Here is a 25,431-nt window from a genome sequence, read left to right as displayed (position 1 = left end):
AAGTTAGATAAAGTGACTTAGGGCAGGGCGCACAGGAGAGCCTGTCACATGGAGAGGAGAGCCTGTCACACGGCCAGGACAAAGTTAGATAAAATGACTTGGCCATGGCCACACGGGAAAGTCTGTGACACAGCCAGGACAATGGTAAATAAAGTGACTTGGCCAAGGCCACACAGGAGAATCTGAGACAGCCAGGACAAAGTTAAAGTGACTTGGCCAAGGCCACGCAGGAGAGACTGTGCCAGCACTAGAAAGCTGGGAGCCCTCGTTCTCAAGTCCCACGAGTGGCATCCCTTTATGTTCCCCCGGCTTTGATTCCCTCCCCCTCCCCCTCCCCCTCCCCCGCTCCTGCTCCTGCTCCTGCCCCCTCCCTCCTCCTCTGGCTCCTCAGGTCCGGCCAGCCGCCGCCGCCGCCGCTGCGCCGCGCTGCGCTGAGGAGGTACCATAGTAACTAGCAGGGGTCGGGCAGGCTGGGGGGAGGGCGGAGGCGGGATGGGAAGGAAGGGGAGGGAGCAGCGGGCGGGGGGTGCTGCAGCGCCCCCTCTCTGCCTTCCCGGCCGCGGCGGCCGCAAATGGCCCTTTACTCGCCAGCCCCTTTGTGTGAAGCGGAGGGAGCCGCGAGTCCGGGAGCGGAGCGCACCGTACCGCGTCCCTCTGCTCGTCCTCCTCCTCCGCCCAGGCAGCGGCGCGGGGCAGCCATTCCGCGCGCAGCGCCTTCGTCTCTGCCCCCCTTCCTCCCTGGGCGGGCAGTCGCTTTTTGATTATTATTATTATTTTTTGTTTTGTTTTCCTCCCTTCCCCACTTCTCAAGGTGGAGAAAAGAAAATAAAGCAGCACCCAAATAAAACCACAAATCCAGCAGACAAGAAAGAGAAAGAAAGAGAGAGGCACCAACTCCGAGAATCCAAATAGAGCGAGCGAGCCCAGTTGCGTGTGTGTGGGGAAAACAATAAGTACTCCAAGTTACCTGCCCTGCTCTAGGAGAAGAAGGAGGGCTTGTTGTTTCTCTTGCAGACAGCTGCACATTGGTGCTTTTTTGGCAGAGTTTTTTTTTCTTCTTTTTCTCTCTCTTTCTTTTTTTTCTTCTTCTTTGCAAAACCACAAACGGATGTGAGGCAGGGAAGGTGTTTCTTTCACTCCTAAACTCAGGCACCTCTTTCTGAGCCTCCTCAACCTTGTTGTTTTTTTATTATTTTATTTTGCATCTACACACACTCACCCTTTCTCTCTCTCTCTCTCTCACTCACATACACACACCCATACACCAGGAGAGAGGGGTGTCCAACAAAACCAAACAAAAAAAAAAAGGCGGGGAGGGGGAAAGGAGTTTGCTTGATGTTTTAGTGCAATGGACGTAAGATTTTATTCACCACCGCCACCACAGCCTGCAGCCGCTCCTGATACTCCTTGCCTGGGACCTTCTCCCTGCCTGGACCCCTACTATTGCAACAAGGTGACTCGTGTTTTGTTTTCTTCGAGGTGTTTGCTCAGTGTTCTTGGTTGTGTGCCTGTTGTGTTGTTGTTGCATGAATGGGGAGCTCTGTCTTAGCAGGCTGCACATGCAGGCAAAAGCAGCCACCCCAAAGCGCTGTCGGAGGGGGTTTCATGTTTGTTTTCAGTAGGGCAGTGCTGTATTTCAAGCAAGCCCCCCGGGGGGGGGTCCTAGATAGATGCCCCTATGGTGCAGGGGGAAAGAGTAAACAGCGTTTGCTCCAGCCCTACCTTTCTTGCTGGGAGCCAACCCAGGGGTGTATCTGTTTCTCTGTCTGTTGTGGAAGGAGTCTTAAAATAAAACCCCAGAATAGTTTGGGGGCGGGCGTGTTGTGCAGTAATTCTTGGTGCACCAAGTAATTTTTTGTTGTTGCTGTGTGTGTGTGTGTATGTAACCTCTTTCCCCAGCTGAAGTCTTTAAGTTGCTATTCCCACCGTTGCTTTCTGAGAAACAAGGTGAAAAGGGGTGCCCATGTGGGAGACATCCCCAGGTTGCCTGCTCCCTTTATTAGAAACAAAAAAACAAAATCACCTTTGCAAACAAACTCTGATTTTTCCTTTAAAAAAAAAAAAGGCAGAATTCCCAATGTGTGCTCTTCAGTTCATGTGTCAAAGCCTTGGCAAAAGCCAGCATTTAGCAATGTGATAGGGAGGGGTTGTACAAAATCAAAAGAGTGACAAGTTTGTGGAGCCCAGAAGATCAACTTTGCACTGGCTGTGCATGTGCATTATTCATCCCCCTGCAGCTTGCTTAAATCGCTGTAAATAGAAGAGAGAAGTTGAGGGCAAGAGGCTGGGAGAAGGAGGAATTGCAAAGCAGGCTGGTATTATTTGCAAGAAACCTGGGCACTGGGTTTTCTTGCACTCTGCTGCTGTGATCCTGGAGCACTTTGCATTACTTTTGCCCATGAACAAGAGGCTAGGGCTCTTTCCATTGTTACCCTCTCTTGTGGCATGAGCCAGCTGGTATTTTATGCATGATCTGCACTTTCTCTGCTGTTGTGGAATGGCTTTGCACATGAATAATATTCTGGCCATAAGAAATCATCAGGAAGTGTGAGCTACCCAGAGCACTCCTTGAGCACACCCCCACCAGGGGAGAAAGCTGTGAACAAGTACTTCTATAAAGATTTGTTTAAACCTGTGAGTTTCACGCGTTTGTTTAAAATCTGGCTTGGAAGTCTGTTGTTGCAAGCTGCAGCAGATGTTTTTGTAGCCTAAACTCTGCTGCTTGTTAGTCAGCAAGGAGACTTGCATTAGGACTGGTTCTTTCCGATTGTTCTGTGCCCGCTTGTTGCCACCCAGCCTCTGCAGCGCACCCTCTTGAACGGGCAAGATGCCTAGTGCAGTCCCATTGAGGGGCATTGAAACTCACTGGAACACACTGCTGTGTTGTGTGCTTGTCCATTGTCATGCTGGTTTCGCATGTCATACAGATATTTAGAGCCAGCGGCTCCATAGATTCAGGAATAAAAGTCAACAATCAGATAAAATGTATCTGATTTAAAAATGGATGCTGAAGCTCTGGGACAAAGTACCCCTGGTTTCCAGAAAAAAGTCCAGCATGGTCTAACCTAGCATTCACACCATAAAAAAAAGAAAAAAGAAAAAAAAGACCAAATACATCCTTAGTGTAACTCTCTGGTTCTCACCAGAATTCAGGTTAAAGAATTCAGGGATAAAGCTGGTCCTTTGTGATGGATGTCTGTGGATGGTACAGTTGCTGGTAGCAGTCATGTTTTGCAGTATCCCTACAGGCTGCCCCACAGATGAGGAGAAGTTTGGGAAAAGTGAGAACTTTGTATAGTGGGAATGGACCAGCTGCATGCAAGAGTGCATGTGTTACCTTTTAACTGCTCATAGTGATAACCGAGGTACAACTTTTGTTTCTGACTTGCCACAGAAAATGTTTTCCGTATTCCCTTTTATTGTAAATTGTAACCTTCAAATGTTGGCCTATAAGAAGCCTGGGGTAGAATTAAAGGCATAAGCACCAAGTATCTGAAGACTGATTTGGCAATGAAACCGGACAAACGTTATTAAACGTATCAGTTGATTTAAAGCTTCAAAAAGAAGGTAATGACTTGAATACACATTTCTCTCATCATTCTTGAGATAGTGGGCTAGATTTAATTTAAAAGTTAAATGCTTTGGAAAATCAGGAATTACTTTAATATATTAAATCATTTTCCAATTAAGTGCTTTAAATCATTTTGGTGGGTTGCACTGCAAATCGAATAAATTAATTTAGAAAGTCATTTTCAGAATTTCTTTACTAGCTGGTTGAAGCTCCTTTTTAAGTCATGCCATGTATGAAGGAGCAAACTGTTCTTTTTAAATGCAGATGAGGCACTCATTCTGTAGACAAGTTGCAGCTCTTCTATTTAACTTATTCTGGACTGATAATGTATTTTAAAATACATGACACAAGGCATCATTTTCTGCTTGGAAACAACATTCTGGAAATTTTACATGTAAGATACCGATTTCAGGAGGAACACATCTCTCCATCACTGTCTTGGACACTGGTCATGGATTGCATTAAATGGACTTGAGTAGGCTTGTTAGGCCCCTGAGAGGCATGCAGTTACTGGATATTTCATTTTCTACCTCTACCCTCAGTCCCTCCAATCAGCATGATTAACATTGCTGCAAAATCTTGTCTACTCTGTTGTAATTATTCAGTAGTATGAAAAATATTTATTTGTCGCTCATTTTCATGATGAGAGTTTTCAGTGTCAGGCAGAGGCCCATAGAATTTTGTCTTCAGTAAGCTTGGTGGTCTGTTTAACAGTTAATCTCTAAATGCAAAAGTATTCATTGTGGGAGTGATTGACAAATGTTCCAGAGAAGGATGATGGTTTGGTCTTGTTTGGTGTCATTTACCTTGGGCTGAACACTGAAATCCTCATTCAGGGCTGGATCCTGTTCCCTTTGAAGTCAGTGGAAGTTTTGATTGGGTACTGACTGGTGGATTTAGCCCCTTAATTCTGTGTTTTTTAAAGATAAATGGTAAAGATTTTTTATTAACTTTTTTCCATCTGCGATGTGCTTACTCTGTTTAAACTTCTGTTAATTTAGAATGTGTTCCTCAAATAGGGACAATGAAGTTTTATAAATGCTCCTATAACTTTTCTTTTATTAAAGAACAGATACTTTTTAATGGCATATCAGTCAGCAGTTCAAAAATATAAACATTTGAATTGTATTTGGTATGTATGTCTGTGGTCAGAAACAATCGGTATAGTGATGTTTTCTTGAAAGAAAATGCAATAATGTGGATTCACTGTCCCATCTTTGCTGCTTTTCAAGTGGCAGTCTTTGTTTCAAAGACTGCTTAGATCTTTGTTTTATCAACTTAAAATAGTATTCTAAACAGTTTAGACTTCTGTTCCTTTATTTACTGTTCAAGCACATTATGTTTTGCATATATCACTATGCTGACTTTTCCTGTTTTTATCACATATCCCACGGAGGGAGAAAAGTGAGAGAACAATGCAAACAATGTTGGTTATGGCAACTGTGTGAGGTATCTCTTGTACAAACAGACAGAATGGATGGTATGCTGCTGTATATAGGTCAGCTTTGAAATAACATAGTAGAACTCATAGGCTGGACAGACAGATTTAGAATTGGGGTAACTTTACTTCTTGAAACTTGAAACATAATTGAATTTCTGACATTTATAGGCTAATAAGAGTGGTTGATTCAACTGAAAGCTATTTTAAGTAACATTATCTTTTAGTTGAACTGCGTGTTACAAAAAAAAAATCATGTTTGATGATCACACTGTCCAAATTAAGTAGTAGAATATTATCTTGGGTTTTGTTCTTTTTGGAGATGTCAGATCATCAGTTCAATATATGTACCTACACAGCAATAGTATTCCTTCTGGTTTCCTCCTCTACTATCATCTCCAAATACTGTTTCAGTAAGTACTGTAAGAAAAGTTTTCATATTTACAACTCTGTGGTGTTTTTTATGTTTGGTTAAGTATCTGTTCCTATAAAGAGCAGTAATATAATTATATTTTGACACTGCTAATGACAGGGATGCTGACCCCTGCCAACAGTAGGAGAGAAAATAATGGTCTTTACTGCTCCCAATGGTTAGGCTTGCGGAATTGTGCACTGGATTCTTCTATGATTTGCTAGCTAATTCAAAATAAAGAAATCTACAACTCATCCTCTCTGTTCTCACTGGTAATTGTCAATGCAATCAGGAAAAACAAGCCTGATTACAGAGTTAGAATATAGTTGTTTAAAAAGAGAGAGAGCAGGGTATAAATGAAACAATAAAAATCAAAGACTAAACAAAATGAAAAGGCACTGTAACCATGAAAACAGTGGAAAAGATAGGTATTATTTTATAAGCATAAAAGAGTCTTGTTAGGAATTTGACTTCAGTAGACAAACATATTTACAGTATTTTATACTATTTTATTTTATGAGGCCTAACTACAACATAGATAGTCTCCTGTGCAAAATGTCCCACAACTATGTATTTCAAAAGTCTACTTTGTTGATGTTAGCTCACCAACCATCTACTATGTTCTGAAATTCCTAAATGTTAGGAACATGGAATAGAATTTTTAAAGGGATTTTAGAGTTTTTGAATAATCGTGGGTAAGCAGATCCACGCCTTTATTTTAGATTTTTTTCCCTTCAGACAACTGTTTCAACACCTACTGTATCACACTTAATTTTTGTTGGTGTTTCTTAGAAGATTAAACAAGCATGATGGTATTTTCATCTATTGTTGATTTTTAGAGCTTAAAGCCTTCTACTGAGTTTCAGAGAAATGCCACATGTTAAGAAAGTGAAATGAACTTCTTTTGTAAAGATGATTAGATTCTGGAATGTAGATTATGAGTTGTATGTAAATGTCAAATATGTCTGCCTGGGTTCCAGTATTTCAGAAAATACATGGTTGTGATTTTGTATATAGGAAACATTTTACATGTGGACTTTTGAAGAAACTTTCTCCTGCCATATTTTTAAATCATGAACAGTCTATATTCTGTTTTGACAAACATCCTGCACCCTTAGGAGCCTCTCAGCATTTTGTCATTTCACTACAAAATGTATTTATCACTGGAATGTTGCCTTTAAAATACTGGTCTTTGAGGTCTGTAGATAAAAAGTTAAAGGAGCTCAAGGTTGGGTGTGCCCAATTAGGAACAGAATAAAGTTAAATGCAATCAAGTTTTTTGGTGCTTTTGTTACATTTAAGACGTACCTAAAGTCACATCCTTGTTAAGAGCTTGATCCTGTGAGGAACTGGACAGTCTTTACTTGTATTGACATCAGGGAGGGTTTTGGCACTCAGCAGTTTACAAGAAGGCTGCATAGCGCCTCTACATTCTTGCAAACTTTTTAAAAATCTGGCCTTTCCTTGAAAGCATGTGAAAATGGACAGTATTTAACACTTCATTCTTATACTTGACTTTCCAGCTGAGCAAATGTTTGTTTTTTGTGATAGCCTGTATGCCTTTTTTCTGGAGACTGAAATCCTATATTGATGCCCAGCCCAAAAGAGAGCATTGACAGTGGTGCTAAAAGCTGCTCTGCCAGTATGACGTAAACTTGACCTGAAAGTATCTTTTCTAGCGGTGAGAGGAGAGTCTCCAGGTCCAGTCAGCCTGAGGTTTCTGAAGTGGTTACTTTTAGGGGCAATTTTTTCTTTGTGTGATACAGGCACATACTCTGTGGATATCTAATGTGGGCCACACATAATAAAAAGCTCAATTTAAATCTACCCTAATCAAGTTGAACATTTTGTAGTTGTTATACAACCCATGTACCAGTTTTCTGCCCAAGGAATAATTTCTCATTAAAAAAAGCTGAGTTATAAACCATGTTTCTTAGCAGTTTATAATGGAAGTGGCAACAGACTGTTAATTATAGCAGCACTTTCGTGATACTTTAAGACATGGAATTCACATTAACCTGAATGAGATTTTCTTGGTCATAACATTTTCCCCTACAGCATTTAGTTTGAAAATGGCAACATTGTAATATTCTATGGTTAGGCACTGATTGCATGGTGTCAGCAACAACAGCAACGAAAACTGCTTTCCAGAGCAGCAGCTGCTGAGAAGCAAATTTCTTTTCATCTTTACTTTCTCCCAATATCTCCTTTTCATGTTAATCAGGCTTAATCAGTTGGACATAAATAAACCAAAAGCTTGATTTAATGTTATTTTCTGATTTGGAATGATATCTTCACATCTAAATTGTTTTTATGACAGTTAATGGTACCTTTAATATTGATGGTGTTCTCTTGCCCTCTTTGTTTTATACCGTATAGTTTATTTTTAATATTTGAATCTAATAGTTTTGATCTATTGCTATTTGTGTCTAAACTTTAATTTGTACGTACAATATAAATAAGTACTTTTCTTCAACTGTTGGATTACTGCGTCTTGATTGGCTGCCAGTAGATTGAGAGAGACTTTGATAGTATAATTTCCTCCTAAGAAACACATGGCTTTCCAAGTCACAAAACACACTTGAATTACCTGAACATCTGACAAATCCAAGTTACGTCCAGGAAAATGTCAGATTACCTAAGCATTTGCATCCTGACTGTTAGCCAGTCATGCCACTATTGATTGGTAGAGATAATTTTTTGGCTTTTTTTAAAGGTACAGGTGGGATAGGTAAACAAAGAGAGTGAATTTCTTGGTAAGACTTTTTTGACTTTTAATAGTGTTACAGATGTTTGTATGGATGTAAAGGTTCAGGAAGAGTCGCTCCAATTGTTATTAAATGTACCTTTCTGAGGGTAGCTGTTCTGGAGCCCACTTCCGTATTGCTTATACAAAAAATATCTCCCAAACTTTGAACGTGATATCCACCCTTCTGACTGTCAGAGGTTATGACGTTAGTGGCATGAAGCTGATGATATATACAGGCGATTACTGCCACAAAATAAAAGTAGATGTATACTTGTTTCATTCTCTATATACATACTGTGTACTTTAAAGAAAACAAAACACCAAATAGACTTATTAAAGCCTGTGTTGTGGCATGAATTACCTGTTAATATAGCAGTTTTAGGCTGAAACATTTTGTTTGTGTCTATATAAAGCAGAAAATATTTTTACTTACGTGTACACCATTTTGTATCAGAAAAATAAGTAATGAAAAGGTATACATAATAAAATAGGAAGGTAACCTTTCAAATAGTATAATATATCCTTTGGTAAATGCAGTTATGAACATTAGTCATAGAAACCTGCAGACAGTAGAAGCTCCATATCAAAGCTAATGATTTATTTTATGTTAATGACTGTCTACTAGGGCATGAAAGACTGTTCATAATGGACTCTGTGCTGTGTTCAGTTGCTATGGCTAATGGGATCCCTTTCCCAAAATTAAGTTTTTTTTGAAGTAAATTATAGTATTACTTTTTCAAGTAAACTCTTAAAAATTACTCAAAATGAATCTTTTTAAGAAATGAGTGTAATCTTAATAGAACACATATGTATACCAATATATAATATAAATATTGCAAATTATAATATATAACATAATATAGTAATATATTAAGATTACAAGCAGATATATAAGATCTGTTTTATACATGCACATACACACACACGCACACACACAAACAGATTTTTTTGTTAAAAGTGTTACTTATGTTGGAAACATTTCATTTATATATTTTGTTTTATATCTAAAATTAGAATGAAACCTTTCTACTTTGATAGATTTACCTTGGTAGATTCAATCTTTAAGACATAGTTGTTTTAGCAGATTGAGCAGAAGGAACACTTCACTTTTTTGTAGCTTGCTAGCCAATGATTTCCAAATGACAGTGAAACTTAGTTTTGCATTGGGAAGTTTTTTTTTTTTAAATCATGTTTACAATTAGTTATAACCAACATTATATTTCAATAAGAGATAATTTGCCTACTAAAGTTCACATAATGTGCTAATCATGTCTAGTGGTTAATAAAGGCCTCCTATCTCACTCCCCTGATGGCTATAAAAGGCTATTATGTTCATGGCAGCAGTTCAGGTACAGCTGCTGTGTGTTAATAATGCATCATTGTCCCACTAATAAACACAGCAAAGGTCAGCACCCCCAAGCACCTAAAACACCTATTCTCTTTCCAAAATATTTATTAACACCTTAAAAGCATGTCTATTCATTTTAGGTAGCATTATATCAGTTAATGACACTAGATGAAACTTACACTTAAGGTTTTGCACCTTAAGTTGGACTGTGGGTAGATTAATACTAATCATCCCTCATAAATATGTTTTTCTATTTCAGTAGTCTGTGGTTGCTTTAAGATTAGTATATCTATGGTCACCTTTATGATTTACTAGTTGTGTTGGATAATTTAATAACATTCATTTTTCCTCATTTAATTTAAAGTTCTTGGGGTAAGCACTTTAGTAGGCAGGGCCCCTTAAAAAACCCATAATGAAGTGTGTGAAAACTGTGTGTGCATGCATGTGTGCATTACACACACACATGTACACACAGGCCTCACTTGTCTTCAGGCTTCATGTATGACTTATTATCAACCTATTTATTTCTTACATTTTCCCTTTTGGCATAGATTGGTATATTCATAAAGGTTTTTTCAAAATGTATTTTCTACAGACAAAGAGCATATCACATGGGATTTCCATTTTGCCAAGGAAACATGCAAATCAATAGGCCAGCACTTATCTGCATTAAAATTAGGTATACTGTAATTTATGGGCACAGTGATATTGTATTTCTCTAGCATAGCCTCAGATAGTATTTAAGGTAACCCTGACTATGGCTCCTCAGAGAGGAGCAAAAAGTGTTAACTGAACAAAATATCATTTTCTCATCTTGAAGCATATTGTCTTTTGTTTTCTGTTACTCATTTTGAAAACCTTATGGGTTTTTTTGCTGTCTGATTTACAAACAAATGTTCAGAGGGCAGAGAAATTCAACTATGTTTTCATCATGAAGAGAAATGAAAAAGCCTAAATAGCTGAAGGGTTTCTATTTTGTGTAGCACATAGTCTACAGTGGTACATTTGTCATGCTTTAAATATAAAATAAATACATTAAAATATGTACAGGCACAGTTGTGATATATGTAGTGTCTAGCTTTGCTGCTATTGTTTGTAGTCTCTACGGTTGTCATATGTTGTTCTTTGCACATCATACCCTTCCAGCAGAATTTGACAGAATTTCTAGCTTTCAGTCCTGCACCATTTTCTTTGCACAATATACATGAGTTTGACAGGGTGTGTTGAGGACAACTCTGGCAAGCAATTGATATTTTGAAGTGGCAAGCGTTTCAGCAGCTGCCTGCTTGTGAAAAAGGAATGATAAGATATACTGTATTGTTAGTTTCAGGCAAAGCATTAAGGTTTAAGCTCTGTAAAAATGTACACATTATTCGTCAGTGGTGAAGCAAGCCTTTTATGTTTTTTAGAGCTTAGCTCTCTGGCTGATGTGAACTAGAATGACATTGGTTTAATGGTCAGTAAATGAATAGGAGTACTTTGAATTTGAACTGCTGCCAATTTTGCACCAACAAAGAGACTGACAAAAGAAAGATTTTATGTGAAATGCAAAGCACAAGCAATGTTTCAGAAGGGGGGACAGGAGGGGTAGAAAAACCCAATAGGAATATTCTTTAACACAGCTTTGTAATGATAGTAAAATTGTTAAAACACATCCATTTTATATGGCTCATCAGCTACAAACCTAAGCTGTTTCATCTAATGTTCTTTAAAACCTGTTGTATACACATAGTCTTTTAGAATATATTCATATGGAATTTATAGTGTGTTTTTCTAAATACCACACTGTGCCCTGAAGGCCTGTTGGCAGAACATCAGAGTTGTCCACTGCTGGAGTTCCCAAGTCTCTCTCTATCTGGTAGTGGAAAATTGTAGTTTAATCGGTTATGGCACTTTCAGTGTGTAACATTCATTAGTAAGGCAATTTGTCATGACTGTTAATAGTCAGGATGCATCTGCTCTCTCTTCAGTTACAGACTATGATAAATAAAAAGGCAAATATTTCAATATCTGCTAGTATTTACATGATTTAAAAGTGTAGTCCCAGGTAAGTTCCTCAAAACACAGGTCAGCAGATTTACAAGCACAGCATGTGCATGTATACTGAACCCTGATTTTTTAGATTTATGCTTTGAACATAGACTAATGCTATTATGAGGTATACATTCTTTGATTAGGTTTTAAAAACCAACTGTAAGTTATAGCCATGGCACCTTCTGTGTTCATCTGAAAAGATTTTATGTGCATAATAATTTCTAGACAGCCTCATAAATTAAAATGCAATTTTTGAGGTAGTTCTGAATACCAACAATTGGTTCACATCATTTACCAGTCTTTAGCTAATAAGTCATTGGAACTGGATCACTTTGATAGTGAAGCATTTTCCAGCTTTATGGTGTCACTGAACACCTTAAAATATTGAAAATGATGTTTTCTAATGCATACCAAACAGATGTAAAATGTAGCTAGAAAAACATTTCTGTTTTCTTCAACATACTGACTTGTAATCATTGTTCATTGTTCTAGAAGTGAAAGGTTAAATTGTTTCCTACAATCAAGATGGTTAGTTTTTTTCACACATCTGATAACTCTCATGTATTACATGATATGATAGCTTTGTATACAAAAGCTTCGTGACACATTTTCATTTTTAATGAAAAGCCCCAAAATTTTTAACATAATGATTTCTTTAGCAACTAAAACCAATCTTGGTAAAATCCATTCTTGCTGGTAACAAAAGCTGTTACTGTTTAAGTTCCTGTTGAGCAGTTAGTTGGTACGCTTCACTGAATGTTGTCAAAAAGGCTTTTCTCTTGATTGACAACCTTGTAGGAATGTGAATGGAGATTTTAATTGCATATCATGTGTGCATATCAGAGTGAGTGGATTCACTGACTCTGCTTAGCTCCATATCTCCACAGGTCAGCCATGCCAAAAATACTTCTTAAAAAAAAGAAAGCAATGGATATATTTTCAAGGAGAGAAAAAATGTGCATGCAATTGAGGACTGAAGCAAAAGAATTCTGTGGTTATAGAACTTTTTCTTCTGAAAAAATGTGTTTAATCAGTTTACAAAATGTTGTAACAAAATTAAGAAGTATTTTATTATGTAAAATTATTTTTATTCTAAGTTGGTCAAAGTTTGCCAGAACGTATTTTTCATGTGTCATTTGCTAAGAGAAATATGTTTATCTTTCTACTTTTTGGAAGAGTGCTTTGAACAAAATCATTTAAAAAAAAATAATGCCAGTGGAAACATTTACTAAGGCAGACTGTTGTTCAGTATCTTGTATCTTTACATAAGACTTTTTTATACCGTGGTGATGGGCATTCTCAAACCAATTGGGCCTTGTCCACAGCCTTTATTCAGGCAAAACACTCACATCAGTGGTGGATTTAGATGAGTTGTGGGGTTTTGCCATTAACTTCAGTAGCAAAATTGGGCCATTTATATATTTTTTTTCTTTTAGAAAAAGAAAAACATTGTTATATGGTTACATTGGTAAATCCATTTAATCATTTGCCTTAGGAAAACAGCATTTCAGACAAAATTTTACCATTACTAACAGCAATAATATCAGCTGTTGTGTGTGATGTTTTAAATCGATTTCAGATTTTATTTTAAAACAAAAACAAACTAGAAAACATGACCTGCCATATTTTTTTATGTTTACATTTAAAATATGAGTATGGAAAACACAGTGGCCATGCTGGCTTACAAAACTTTTTAATGGAACTCCTATTCTATTCCCAATTGTTTGTATAGAGGCATTACTTAAAATCTTGAGTAAGGAGTTATGCAGGTTGTGTGGTTTGGTTTTTTGTTTTTTGGTTCTCAGTGCTCTGAGAGGGAGTGTTCACTGCCTTAAGTATTCTTACTCTGTTATCCAGGCCCAGCTACAACTAAATGTAGTTTCTCCTTGGTGTGTGCTTTCACACAGCATGGAAATGTAGAGTGCAGACAATTCCTATATTTTCCAGTTTTGGGGATTAGATCCCCTGTATTCAGGCCATAGAAGTTCATCCAGTTACTCTTGCATTAAGCCCATTGTGCTTCTGATCAAACACAAGTAATCTTCTACAAAGGTCTTGAATGGCAGCAAATGACAATGTGTGTCAATAAATGATGCTACTTCAAAATTGTAAGTATATTTTAAAAATGTTTTGCTTGATTTTGTTGCCCATAAGGCAGCCAATTACTTCTCCACTCTCTCTGCCATTCAAAAATATATATTGAAAACTGCTGTTTCTGGTAACCTTCAGGACTAAAGGTTATAAACATTAACATTGACAAATGAGTAGTGTTTTAAATCTAAACCAAGTCTTTCTACACATACTACATATTGAGGCTCCAGTCCTGCCAAACATACTATGTATAGAGCTTCAGAGTTACTTTTACCCAGGCCCATTCAAATGCATGATTTATCGGGGACTTCGATGTTTTTAATTTCTGTGAAACTTTGTCCTAGAGATAATTTTAATGTATTTCCCATCCTTGGTTAAGTATTATGGACTGGATGGTAACACAGGATCTAATAGAAGCTTTGCCTCAGTAAATACTGCAGGTTGAGATGCTAATTTGTTGGGGACTGAATTTTTCCAAACATACATTGTTTGTCTTTTGAAATGGGCTAGATATTAAATGTAGCCTTTCAGTGACTTTGGAAAGATAGAAGTGTGCACCCTAGACCTGTAATTTCAGATTAGCGCCTAAATTATTTATGTAAATCACCGTAGTAACTGTGGTAGTATTGTTTTTAAAAAATCATTACCATGATAAGGATTTTGTTTAGGATTTTAGCAGTCTGACAACAATGGACAAAATCCTTTCTTGGGGTAAGTCTAGTGAAGGCAATGGAGATACCGCTAAATGAATTTGACTCTTTGTGTTGCCTTAATTATACGTACATAAAAAACCTTAGTTAAAGAGTGTTAGGTAGACTGTAAAATCAAGCATTAAAACATCAGTAATGCCGCATCTATGGATACTTACAGAGCTTTGATTCTATTCTCTTTTTTTCTTGTACTTTCAGTACAAGGCAGGATTCTTGTAGAACAGACTGTGATCATATAGTTGATACTATATTGAGTATGCATTCACAAGAAGTTTGAATTAACACTGTCTAACATTTCCTAACTTTTTTTGAGTGCAACAAAAACAATATTCTTTTAATGTACCCTTTTCTGTATGCAGTTACTTCAAACAGAATGGATTGCATTTATCCATCCTTGTTGTACATCTAGAGCAGGGTCTGATCCCATACTTCAACATTGTGGCACAAATTTCTGTCACTAGAGTAGCAGTTTCCAAACTAGGGGTTGTGAGGGGAGGTTGTGGCAGGTAGGAGTGGGGTTCTAAGTTTTATAGAGTCCTCCATTCCCTGTCCATGCTTGCAGTTAACAGGACAATGGGTTTTATCACACCTCAGCTGCTCTGCAGTAGAAGCCCAGTAATAACTCTAAAGTTAGAGCTAATTTAAGGCTGCACACAGATGTTCCTTTCTACTAGATGACATTTCTTCTGGTAGAAAAACAGCCCAGGAGCTGAACTATACACATGTTTTACCAGCCCTGTGGCTGGAGAGCTTCATAGCTGGGGAGGGCTGCTCCTTGGGCCATCCCTACCCTTAGGGGAGTCCATTACTTGACAACTTGTCCTCTCCCCTGCCTGGGAAGGGGGCAGGTGGTCAAGTGTCAGTTCCTGAGAAGCAGTAGCTACCACAGACAGCCCTGAGATGGTTGGTTTTTTTTTTTTGGGGGGGGGGGGTTGCCCTGGGACAATGCCCTTCCATCCCACCAATTAGCTGACTGGCAGGAGGGGGCATTCTGCCATAGTGGGAACCCTCCTGGTTCTCCCCCACAGGAGAATAGCTCTTTGTCCCTGTACAGAGGAGTGCAGGGAAGTTGTGGGGGGAGCACTCAGACTATACAACAAAGCTCTGGAAGCTCTTAGATCCACTGTAATTGAAGTGCCTTCCCCACCCCCTCCTGTAGCACATGTATAAATGCCCTGAGAGGGGAGGGGAGCAGCTGCTCCCATGCGTTTCCAAGACTTGAGTGACCTTAGGTTTGGGAAGGCATGGAGCCTGCCCTTTAGCTGCGCTCTGGTCCCCAAGAGGAGTTAAACCAGGGGAAATTACATAGATATTCAGTTTCCCAGGATAAACTGTCTTGGGCATGATTTAACCCTTTTCACTGCTGGGTTATTTTTCTTCGAGAGGGGCCATTATTGCTCTGGGAGAAAGAGCCTGAATGTTTACACCCTTCTGGTTTCAGCTGGAAGAATGACAATTCTAATAGAAACTGAATGTCTGTAATTGGCCTAAAAGATTTTAACCCTGAACAAAATAGGGTGGAGTTGCTTCAGTTAAGTTTTCACTTATCAGGGGATAAATAGGGGCAAGCAAACAGCAGTAATTGTCCCTGTATTTTTAATTAGCAAGGAAAAATGACTTAACCCTGCTTCAGCTATTCTGTGGTAACTGTGTGTCTGCACCTACCCTGCAGTGAGTAAAACCTGAACAGAAACACATTAGCCCTGTTTTATTCAGGGCTTAACTGAGGGTAAAAGAACAGTTATTTCTGAGCAGCTGAGATGCAGCACAACCCTGGCTCCTTTTAACTGCAGGCTGCAGTGATAGTAAAAACTGTGTGGGGTTTACAGCACTACTCTCACTGTAAGTGGAGTTGCAATCAGACGAGTCACGGGAAATGTTGCATTAGAGAGACAGCAGTAACTATTTTTTCTAGTTTCAGGAGAAGTCTGTTATTCCAGAGGGGAGGATAGACCACTTGAGCCATATTCTGGCTGGGGAGGTAGTAAGGTGCTCAGACCTGTTGCCCATCATCTCTACAGCTACTTAGGCCGTTCTGCTGTTGTTGCTTTTGGGGTGGCAAAAGGCCAACTGTACATACTTAGCTTTAGTTATTATTTTGGCATGCTGCCAAAATTTTCCTGAGGAATGCAAGTGTGAGACAGGGTATAGCATTTTTTTAATGTTTATATCTGAGCGAAACCTCGATAGAATTTGATGAAAAAAAGAAAAGGCAGTACTCTATCCCAGTGGCTTTACTACCACTGCATTTCAAAGACCTGCTGCAAACAGTGGAGGTGTTAGAATTTCTCAAAGATTACAAGTCTTTTATAATGAAACCTCAATGGAGAGGTCACAGTCAGAGCATCCTATAATTATAATGTACAATTATAAACTAACAAATCTTTCTACAGATCAATGTATGAACATAGTTTTTCTTACAAAAATGTGTAATTCATGCATGCTTATATTAATATGCTACAATTTTTGGGCCCTATTGTTAGCTTATGTAACTTGATTTAGTTCTGGTGAAATTAGGGGAACTAGTTTATAACAGCTGATACACTGACCCTTAACATTTTCTGTGTGGACTATCAGGAGGTTTTCTTTGAATGTAGCAATAAAAGCTCAGAGAAGAAAAATGTATTTTTGAAATTAAAAATATATGGTTGAATGCATTGCACTTTTAAAGACACTGTTACTGAAATGAACTTTATAAAGCAGAGAACACTGCAGTAAAAGTGTTAAAACAGCACTTGCTGATGTTACTGTATGCAAGCTTGTGTCATAGTTTCATTTAATATGCTGTTTTCAGAATTTCATATTCCTGAATGAAATAAGACATGGAGTACAAGATTATGTATCTGAAAGTATGTATTTCCTTAAGATATTGGGGCTGTAGTGGGGTGATTAAAAACTTGAAGAGGTTTTTTGGACTCTGGCTTAAGAGGAAGGAAGACAAAACACCTACATGTGATTTTAAAGGTTACAAATTAATTCACGTCCAATAACACTTGGTTCACTGCGAGCGAAAGGGGCTATCTTTTACCCTTTGCTGCATAAAAGATTAACTGGGATTCCAGTACCATTGCTACAAGCCATTCTAGCCTTCCCATGTGTTATGGCTGGGGTTACATGCCTGAGGACCAGAACTCTGTGCTTTTACCAGACACTAGTGTCCACCCTCAGTTATTCAGTTATGGGGGCTACCTTCCATTATGGCATCTCCTGTGTTTGGGTTTACCTAGGATCTGGAGCATCCTTTGACCAGATAGCTGCATTTAATTTTGAAGGTAATTGTTGATCCTCTGGATTATGGTATGTGTAAGACGGGTGGACAAAATGCAGCCTGTGGGCCACATGCAGCTCGTCAGGCCATTCTATCCAGCCTGTGGGGCCCGTAAAAAAAATTTAGAAAATTAATATTTTTCTGCCCCTGGCTGCCTGTCATGCGGCCCTTGATGGCTTGCCAAAACTCAATACACAGCCGTCTTCCCAAAATAATTTCCTGCCCCTGGTGTAAGAGCTCTAGTCAGGTGCCTGATGAATCTGCTTGTGGCTGACAAAAAGCGAAGTTGAGAGTGACACAGCTTGGTACAAGTTTCACAGATCCATGTGTTGTAAACTTAGACTCTGATTAAGATAGCATGTTGCCTCCTTTTTTAGTCCACAGTTCATAGTTGGTAGGGTTGGAAGGGACCTGAGCAGATCATCAAGTCCAACCCCCTGCCATGGCAGGAAAGAGTACTGGGGTCAAACAACCCCAGCAAGGTGATTGTCAAGCCTTGTCTTAAAGAACCCCAGGGTAGGAGCCAGCACCACTTCACTTGGAAGCTGGTTCCAGATCCTAGCTGCCCTGACAGTGAAGTAGCACCTCCTGATGTGTAGCCTGAATCTACCCTCTGCCAGCTTGTGATCATTATTTCTAGTCACTACTGGTAGTGCTTGGGGGAATAGGAGTTCCCCCAATACCTGCTGGTCCCCTCTGACTAGTTTGTCACAGGCCATTAGATCCCCCCTCAGCCTTCTCTTGTGGAAGCTGAACAGGTTCAGGTCCTGTAGCCTCTCCTTGTAGGGCCTGCCCTGCTGCCCCCGATCATGCAAGTGGCCCTCCTCTGGACCCTCTCCCTGTTTTCCACATCCCTCTTGAAGTACGGTGCCTAGAACTGGATGCAGTACTCCAACTGCGGCCTGACCAGTGTCGCATAGAGGGGGAGGATCACCTCCTTGGACCTGCTTGAGATGCATCTGTAGATGCATGACAAGGTATGGTTGGCCTTCATGACTGCATCCCCACACTGCCGGCCCATGTTCATCTTGGCATCAGTAGTAATTCCAAGTTCCTTTTCTGCTTCTGCACTGATGAGAAGGTAGTTCCCCAGCCTGTAGGCATGCTGCTGGTTCTTCCTCCCGAGGTGCATCACCTTGCACTTGTCAGTGTTGAAACCCATCCTGTTCTCATCTGCCCACTGCTGTAACCTGTCTAGGTCTGATTACAGCCCATTCCTCCCTTCCAGCAGGCCCACATCCCCCCACATCTTGGTGTCATCTGTGAATTTGAACAGGGTGCTTTTTAACCCCTTGTCCAAGTCACTGATGAAGATGTTGAAGTGTGGGCCGGAGGACCAAGCCCTGGCGATCCCACTGCCCACATCCCTCCAGGTTGAAAATGACCCATCCATCACCACTCTGGGTTTGGCCCTTCAGCCAGTTAGCAGCCTATTTGACTAATGAACCCATGTTGGTTGCCCCTAAGCATAACTTCCCCTGCTGGCCCCTTGTGGACATGTGCCAGGATCATTCTCTCAAAAAGCTTACCCAGGATCGAGGCAAGACTAACTGGCCTATAGTTTCCTGGGTCTTCCTCCCTTTTTTGAAAATGGGAACCACGTTGGCCCTCTTCCAGTCCTCTGGCACCACACCAGAGCACTCACTTTGCTTCCATCCTCTGGATCAAAGCTGCTTCCTGTTGAGCTGCACCCTGTGCCAGATGTTCCCTCCAGCTTGGATGGGATTTTGCACACTCTTACCAGCTTTCTATGTTGATGTTGAACCACTTCATATAATTTTGTCATGGTACCACCATAGAGGGTGACCCTGCTTTCTAGAGCTCTCTCTCAAATCTTGCTGTACAAAATATTCTTGGGCATATGGTCTCCTCCTGTCCTGTTGACATGGCTGAGTGATCGTAACCTCCTCTTTCTAATAGTGGTTTCTAAGTGTGTCAGTTCTATGCGCACCGGCACCTTTTGTATCTGGCATTTTGTCTTCCCACTTTATTTTCAGGATCTTATACAAGCATCTCATGTGGAAGCTGTTCAGTCTCCTGAAGTGCCTAGCATATGTAGTCCACATTTCTGAACCATGAAACGGGGATGGCAGCACACAAGTCTCATAGTTTCGCATCTTCATCTTATTTGCTAGTTTGTTGTTATACCATGTACTCTTCTGTAATAGCCTGAAATTCCTAGCTGCTTTCCAAATTCTTAGTCAGCTCAGTCAGAAGGCCAAGATTCCTGTTAAACATAAAACCCGTGTAGAAAAAGCTGTCAACAATGGCAAGAGATTTACCCTCCAGAATGACGTCAGGCACTTGTTCTTGATACATGATCACAGTTTTCTAGAGACTAATTGTTAAACCAAAGGACTTGGATGAAACAGGAAATTTGCCCAAAAGATTTTGCAGGAAGATTCACTTTGGGCAACCAAGGTTGTGTCATCCACAAACAGGAAATCTGTCAGAACCAGCTCTTTCACTTTGGTTTTCACTCTAAACCTTATGAAGTTGAACAAGCCTCCATCTAATCTGATTAGAAGATAAATACCTTAATTGCAGTCCTTGAATGAATGAAGAAGCAGGGATGAAAAGTAGATGCTAAAGAGCACAGGGGTTAAGACCCCTCTTTCACCCCGTTGTTGATGTCAGAGGCATTTTGATTTTTTGTTTTTGTACACAAAAGTTGCTTTTATACCTTGATGTAGTGAGCCAAATGAGCAGGAGTTTTGGGGAACAACACAATTTCTGCAGAACAGTGCAAAAGCCCTGTCTGTTAACCATGTTGAAGGCTTTCAGCAGATCAATAAAGGCCCTATACAGTGGTACCTGGGGGTTTTTTGGCACTTCTTTTTCAGTTGCTTGACTAAAAATATCATATCAATGGTGAAGTGTCCTGAGTGAGAACTGCATTGACTTGCTAGATAGATTCTTTTAGCTAGTGATTGCAGCCTAGGGAGAATAAAATGAGTGACAACTTTTCCAATGATGTTCAACAGGGAGATACCTCTATAGTTGTCACAGTTGCTTCTGTCCCCCTTGTTTTTGTATAATTGTACAAACAAAGCATCTTTGAAATCTTGTAGTATAACTTCCTGTTTCCAACAGAGCAGTATAGCTTCCTGGAGCTTTTGAAGTCATGTGTCATTGGCACATTTGTAGATTTTAGTAGGCAAGCCATCGTTGCTGGATGCTTTGTTCCCAAGAATCAATTTAATGGCTTTCTGCAAATCTTCTAATATAGGCACATTGTCCAAATCCATCCCAACTTCAAACTGTGACAATCCTCAAAGGTCTTTGTGTTTGATTTCAGTCTCACTGGAGTATAGTATTCCATAGCGTTCAGTTCAACGCTTGAGTTGTTTTTATCAGTGATGACATTTCTGTTTAAGTCTTTTGCAGCGGAGCGGTTTTCTTCTGGACTGGACCAATTGCTCATTTGATGTCTTTGTATGTTCCACAGCTGTCACTTGCGTCAGCTCTTTCTGAATATCATCACACAGAGTTTCAGCCAAAAATGTTAGACACCTCTTAGCCGCCTCTTGCATTTCTCTTCAAGCCTTTCTCAAATTTTCCAGGTTGGGGGATTTCTTGTAGATGATAAGGCTGTCCTTTTCTTCTCAACCAGTGGCAGAAGGGTTTCATAGTGCTCTTCAAACCATTCATTGTTCTTGCATTTTTTGCCAAAAGCTGTTAACAGCAGCATTGTACATGTTAGTTTTTAAGCTTTCCCAAGCCTCTTTGGCTGAGTTGCTAGGTAAAGTTTCTTTCACAACTTCTTAATTGAATAGTCTGCCTCTTTCTATGTCTTTAGTTTGGCTGATGTCAATCTGAGGATGACTGGTAGTTTTGCTGTGGTGGATCTTTTATGACATTCATTCTGACTTCACAGCAGACTAAGGCATGATCAGTGTCACAGAGCAGGATTTCTTTCAGAAGCTTGTGGCTGGTCAGTTATAGATCTAACTGGCCAGTGCCCTGATCTTGGATGTTTCTGCAATGTCTTCCTTGTGATGAAGTAAAGTATGTGTTGGTAACAAACAGATTTTTGAGTTCCACACAGTTCTAACACTCACTGGCTGTTTTCATTTATATGACCAGTGCACAGAGAACCAGGTCAGTTCTCAAAACTGTATCCAACTCTTGCATTGAAGAGTGCTGACAGAAGTGACATTTGTCATTCAATCAGCCCCTTGAAAGTGCTCTACAGCCATGCCCTGACAAAAGTGAATGTCTGCAGAGCATTTAGAAAGTGACCAGTCACACAACAAATTAACCCTCGTCTAATGAGAGGTCAGATGAAGGCATTCTGAAGTGGAGCACCTTGACTTCTGTCTGACTGGGACTGGGCTGATGCAGGAGGGAGAGGCTGCAGACATGTAGCTCTTAGACCAACTCCAAAGTGGAGCTTGATTTCCCCCCCCACTCCCCTGACCCAACAGTGAATGTGAAGTCTCATGAGTTACATGCAGGATGCTGCACTTCTCTCATCACCCTAAAAATTGCTTGGTTTCATTTTTGTTTGTTTTTATGAGTTTTCTCAATCTGTTCTACAAGTTGTTGGTAGAAAATGTTCTTGTTTTCATCACTGGCTTGAAGGATAGGTGCACAGACAGTAAACACCATAATGAAACCATTCTGTATGTGCAGTCTGAGTATCATAAGTCAAATAGATACAGCAATGGGGCTTCCACAGGAAAATAGTTATTTCTAATAGCAAAGCCTACTTACTCCCTGCTCTTTCCTTTCTTCTGCTGGCTTCCCATGCCAGAGTATGGTGTAGTCATTCTCTTGGATAGGCCCTGTATGTGAGAGCTGAGTTTCTGATAATGTAGCAGTATTATGAATCTAACCAATTTATAGTTTAGTAGTGCTTTTCTCCATAAATCACAGTCTAAATAATCCAGGGGTCAGAGTCCGAACATTCATTTTGGCCAGGATAGATTGAGTTTGGGTATGATGTTTTTGGCCCATCTTTTAAAGGGCTTTCCTTAAGGGAAGCAAGCCTGACACCCCTGAATAGGGCTGCTTGGATGTTTTGGTAGCTGCCTCAGGTTCCTTGATGCCCCTTATGGAATCTTGCGACTATCACACCAAGACCTTTGACACACACACTTAGACAAGGATATGGAGGAGTAGAGGCTGCTCTAGACCTACTTCAGGCCCCCCTTTAGACCATTGAAACAGAGTCTGGACCAAGTCCACATGTTTAGTAACTTGATGGTTGTAATTTCTGCCAGAAAGTAACAGATTAGAATTGCTGATGAGCAGGGCTGTCCTGGGGGTGGGGGGTGAATTGGGGTGACTGCCCTGGGTCCCATGCTTTGGGGGCCCCTGCGGAGCTGGGTGGAGTGGCTGCGGTGACTGTGCTGCTGCCACCAGCTTTACATCCAGCTGCTCACTACCCCGCCGCCTTCCCCCCCCCCCCCCCCGCCAATGGCAGTGGCAACTTCTTTGGGTCAGGGGCGCGCTGGATTGGGGTGGGCAGAGGGCCCCATTTAGGCTGATTTGACTTGATTTGACCTGCTCAGCTTGGCTCTGCTGATGAGTGTCTGATACCTCAGCGAGGATCTGTTTCTGTTATGATGATGTCCCTTAGCCTTACTCCAACTTCCCACAAAGCAGTAGCAATGGTTATACTAAAACATTTTCAGTACTAATGTGTAATGTAAAGAAAACAAAATTCTTTAAAGAGATAAAAACAAGATTTTAAAGAAATTGTTCACTGTTGCATTATGTGCAGTGTTAATGCAATTGTGGATTGTTTCCCAATATTCCTAATGTGAATGGAGTCTCAAAATTTGCTTACACTTGGAAGTCAGTACACAGTAAGTGACAGTTTGAATTTATAGCTGGGGTGGCCAACCTCTGAGCCGTGGGCCAAATGCAGCCTGCAGAGCCTTGGAATCCAGCCCATGGGGCTCCCCATGGGTTGGGTAATTTGGCAGTGGGGGAACAGTGGCAATACTGCCACCCCTCCCTGCTACCAAAATTCCAAGAGTCATGGATCAGATCAATGCTGGGCCATAATCCCCCTTCACTCAGGCAGATTGGAGCCTTCCCTCAAGGCCGTTGGGTAGGGCCTGGGCCATTCCCCCTTCCTCCCACAGGGCCAGGCTGAATCGCAACTTAGTCATAGCCCTTTCCACTACAGGACCAGGTTGAAGCTGGCCCAAGCCCCCTTCTACCTTGCAGCTGGATTGGGGCTGGGCTGGCCCCCTCCACCCTCTGTGGGGCTGGTCGGGGTCCCATTGGATCCAGCACACAGAAGGATCAGGCACTGCCCATTCAGACCTCCAGCCAAAAAGGTTGAACACCACTGATTTATAGTACATACTCCATCTTGACTGCTTCATGTAGAACTTAGGCCGAGTCCAAAAGAAATGATTTAAGGACTTAAATTCCAGATGAGAAATACAGTACAAGAACTTCTGCCTAATATCTTAGGCATTTTTTTGAAAAACAGTGTCAAAGTTTAGCTACTACACGTACTAAGAGCTACTGCCATCACCACCAAATGTTTACGTGCCAGAACTCTTTCTAAGGCCAACTGGATTCACAAAGTAAGTGCTTTCCTCTTACTTTGGAGGTTGCAACATTGTGCTATTTTATAGAAACTGCCCCACCATGAATAGTTCCATCATGTTGCCACCAGGTCCTCCAGTTGGATGCAGTTTACGGTCATACCCAGGGCCATAGCTGCACTAGACTCATGCCAAATTACATTAGCCCAGTATAGCCTGCCCTACTCACTAGGCCTCTATGATGCTGGGTGGGAGGAGATGAAATCCCATTATCCCCATAGCCGGTGTGGTAGAGAGGGAAAAACACCTTTCCTCTCCACAACAGTCTGTGAGAACTCAGTATACCTAGGTATGCACAAACCTCGTAGACTGTTGGTAATGTCAATGCTAATGGTTGTGCCTGAAAGAGAAAAGTAGCTTATATGAACCCCAGTCTCTTTCCTCATCACTCTGTTGTGTAGCAAGCAATCCACTTTCTGTATCATTGAAAATGAAGTATTGGGCATGATGCTGGCAATGCCTAAGCTTCATACACATAGCACGTGCCTCCTCATCTCACTCCTTTCTCCCCCTAGAAATGTGAGTATGCAAGCTATCAGTGACATGGGATTGCAAGGATCTACAAAGTATTATTTCTATAATTTTAAAATATTGGGGTTTTTTTAATGAAAAATTGACAGCTGCTTAACCAAAAAGTGAACTTGAGGCCTCTTGAAATCTTGACTTTTCCTGTAAAATTTTAAGTTTGGTTACATTTGAAAATTAAAGGCAGATCATATTAAGTACTATTGTAACATGGAGCTTCTCTACGCATGCAGGTAAAGGCGCAATGGGCTCTAATATGCAGTCCACTCAAATGCACTTCCTCGTATACCACCCATGCATGACCGGAGGTGTGACTATGGGATCATAAATTTAGATTCTGTCATGCCTTATTGCCAGTGCAGGAGAAGCCCAATCTTGGGCCACCCCTGTACTGGCAAGAAGCAGGCTCCCATGGCTGGAAGCAACAAGCAAGCCCACCAGCCAGATACAAGCTCCTGCAGCTCCCCCTCAGCTGAGGGGCTCCCAGCAGGGTGCCCCACTCACTTCTATGGCTGGTAGATGCAACTGTTGCAGGCTTCCAGCCCCAGGGACTCCCCACGCTCCTGGGGCTGGGAGGTCACAGCTGGGTCCAGACAGTGGAAGGCATGCTGCTGGGAGACAGCTGTGTGTAGTGCTGGGACCTTGAGTTGGCACCTGCTGGGCCTGAGAGTCCCTACAGTTGCGAGACTTCGGGTCCAGCTGGACATGGTGCACCC

At 40.8% G+C, this 25,431-nt stretch overlaps 1 protein-coding gene across 2 annotated transcripts in view; it reads left to right on the top strand.

Annotated features, from left to right (window-relative positions):
* Positions 1-540: 540 nt before the first annotated feature.
* TOX (thymocyte selection associated high mobility group box) overlaps positions 541-25,431 on the top strand; it is a 302,827-nt gene continuing 277,936 nt past the window's right edge. The window contains exon 1 of one of the 2 annotated variants that reach the window (XM_090040035.1): positions 541-1,453. In XM_090040035.1, the coding sequence (XP_089896161.1) occupies positions 1,349-1,453 (105 nt within the window). In that variant the 5' untranslated portion in view covers positions 541-1,348. The remainder of the gene's footprint in view (positions 1,454-25,431) is intronic. The other variant, XM_090040036.1, reaches the window with a different exon arrangement.

Source organism: Crocodylus siamensis, chromosome 3 (assembly GCF_052110815.1).
Source record: "Crocodylus siamensis isolate JL-2025a chromosome 3, ASM5211081v1, whole genome shotgun sequence".
Classification (NCBI taxonomy): Eukaryota; Metazoa; Chordata; order Crocodylia; family Crocodylidae; genus Crocodylus; species Crocodylus siamensis.
The sequence above is the reverse complement of the archived record's forward strand: the minus strand, read 5'-3'. Positions and strand labels throughout refer to the sequence as shown.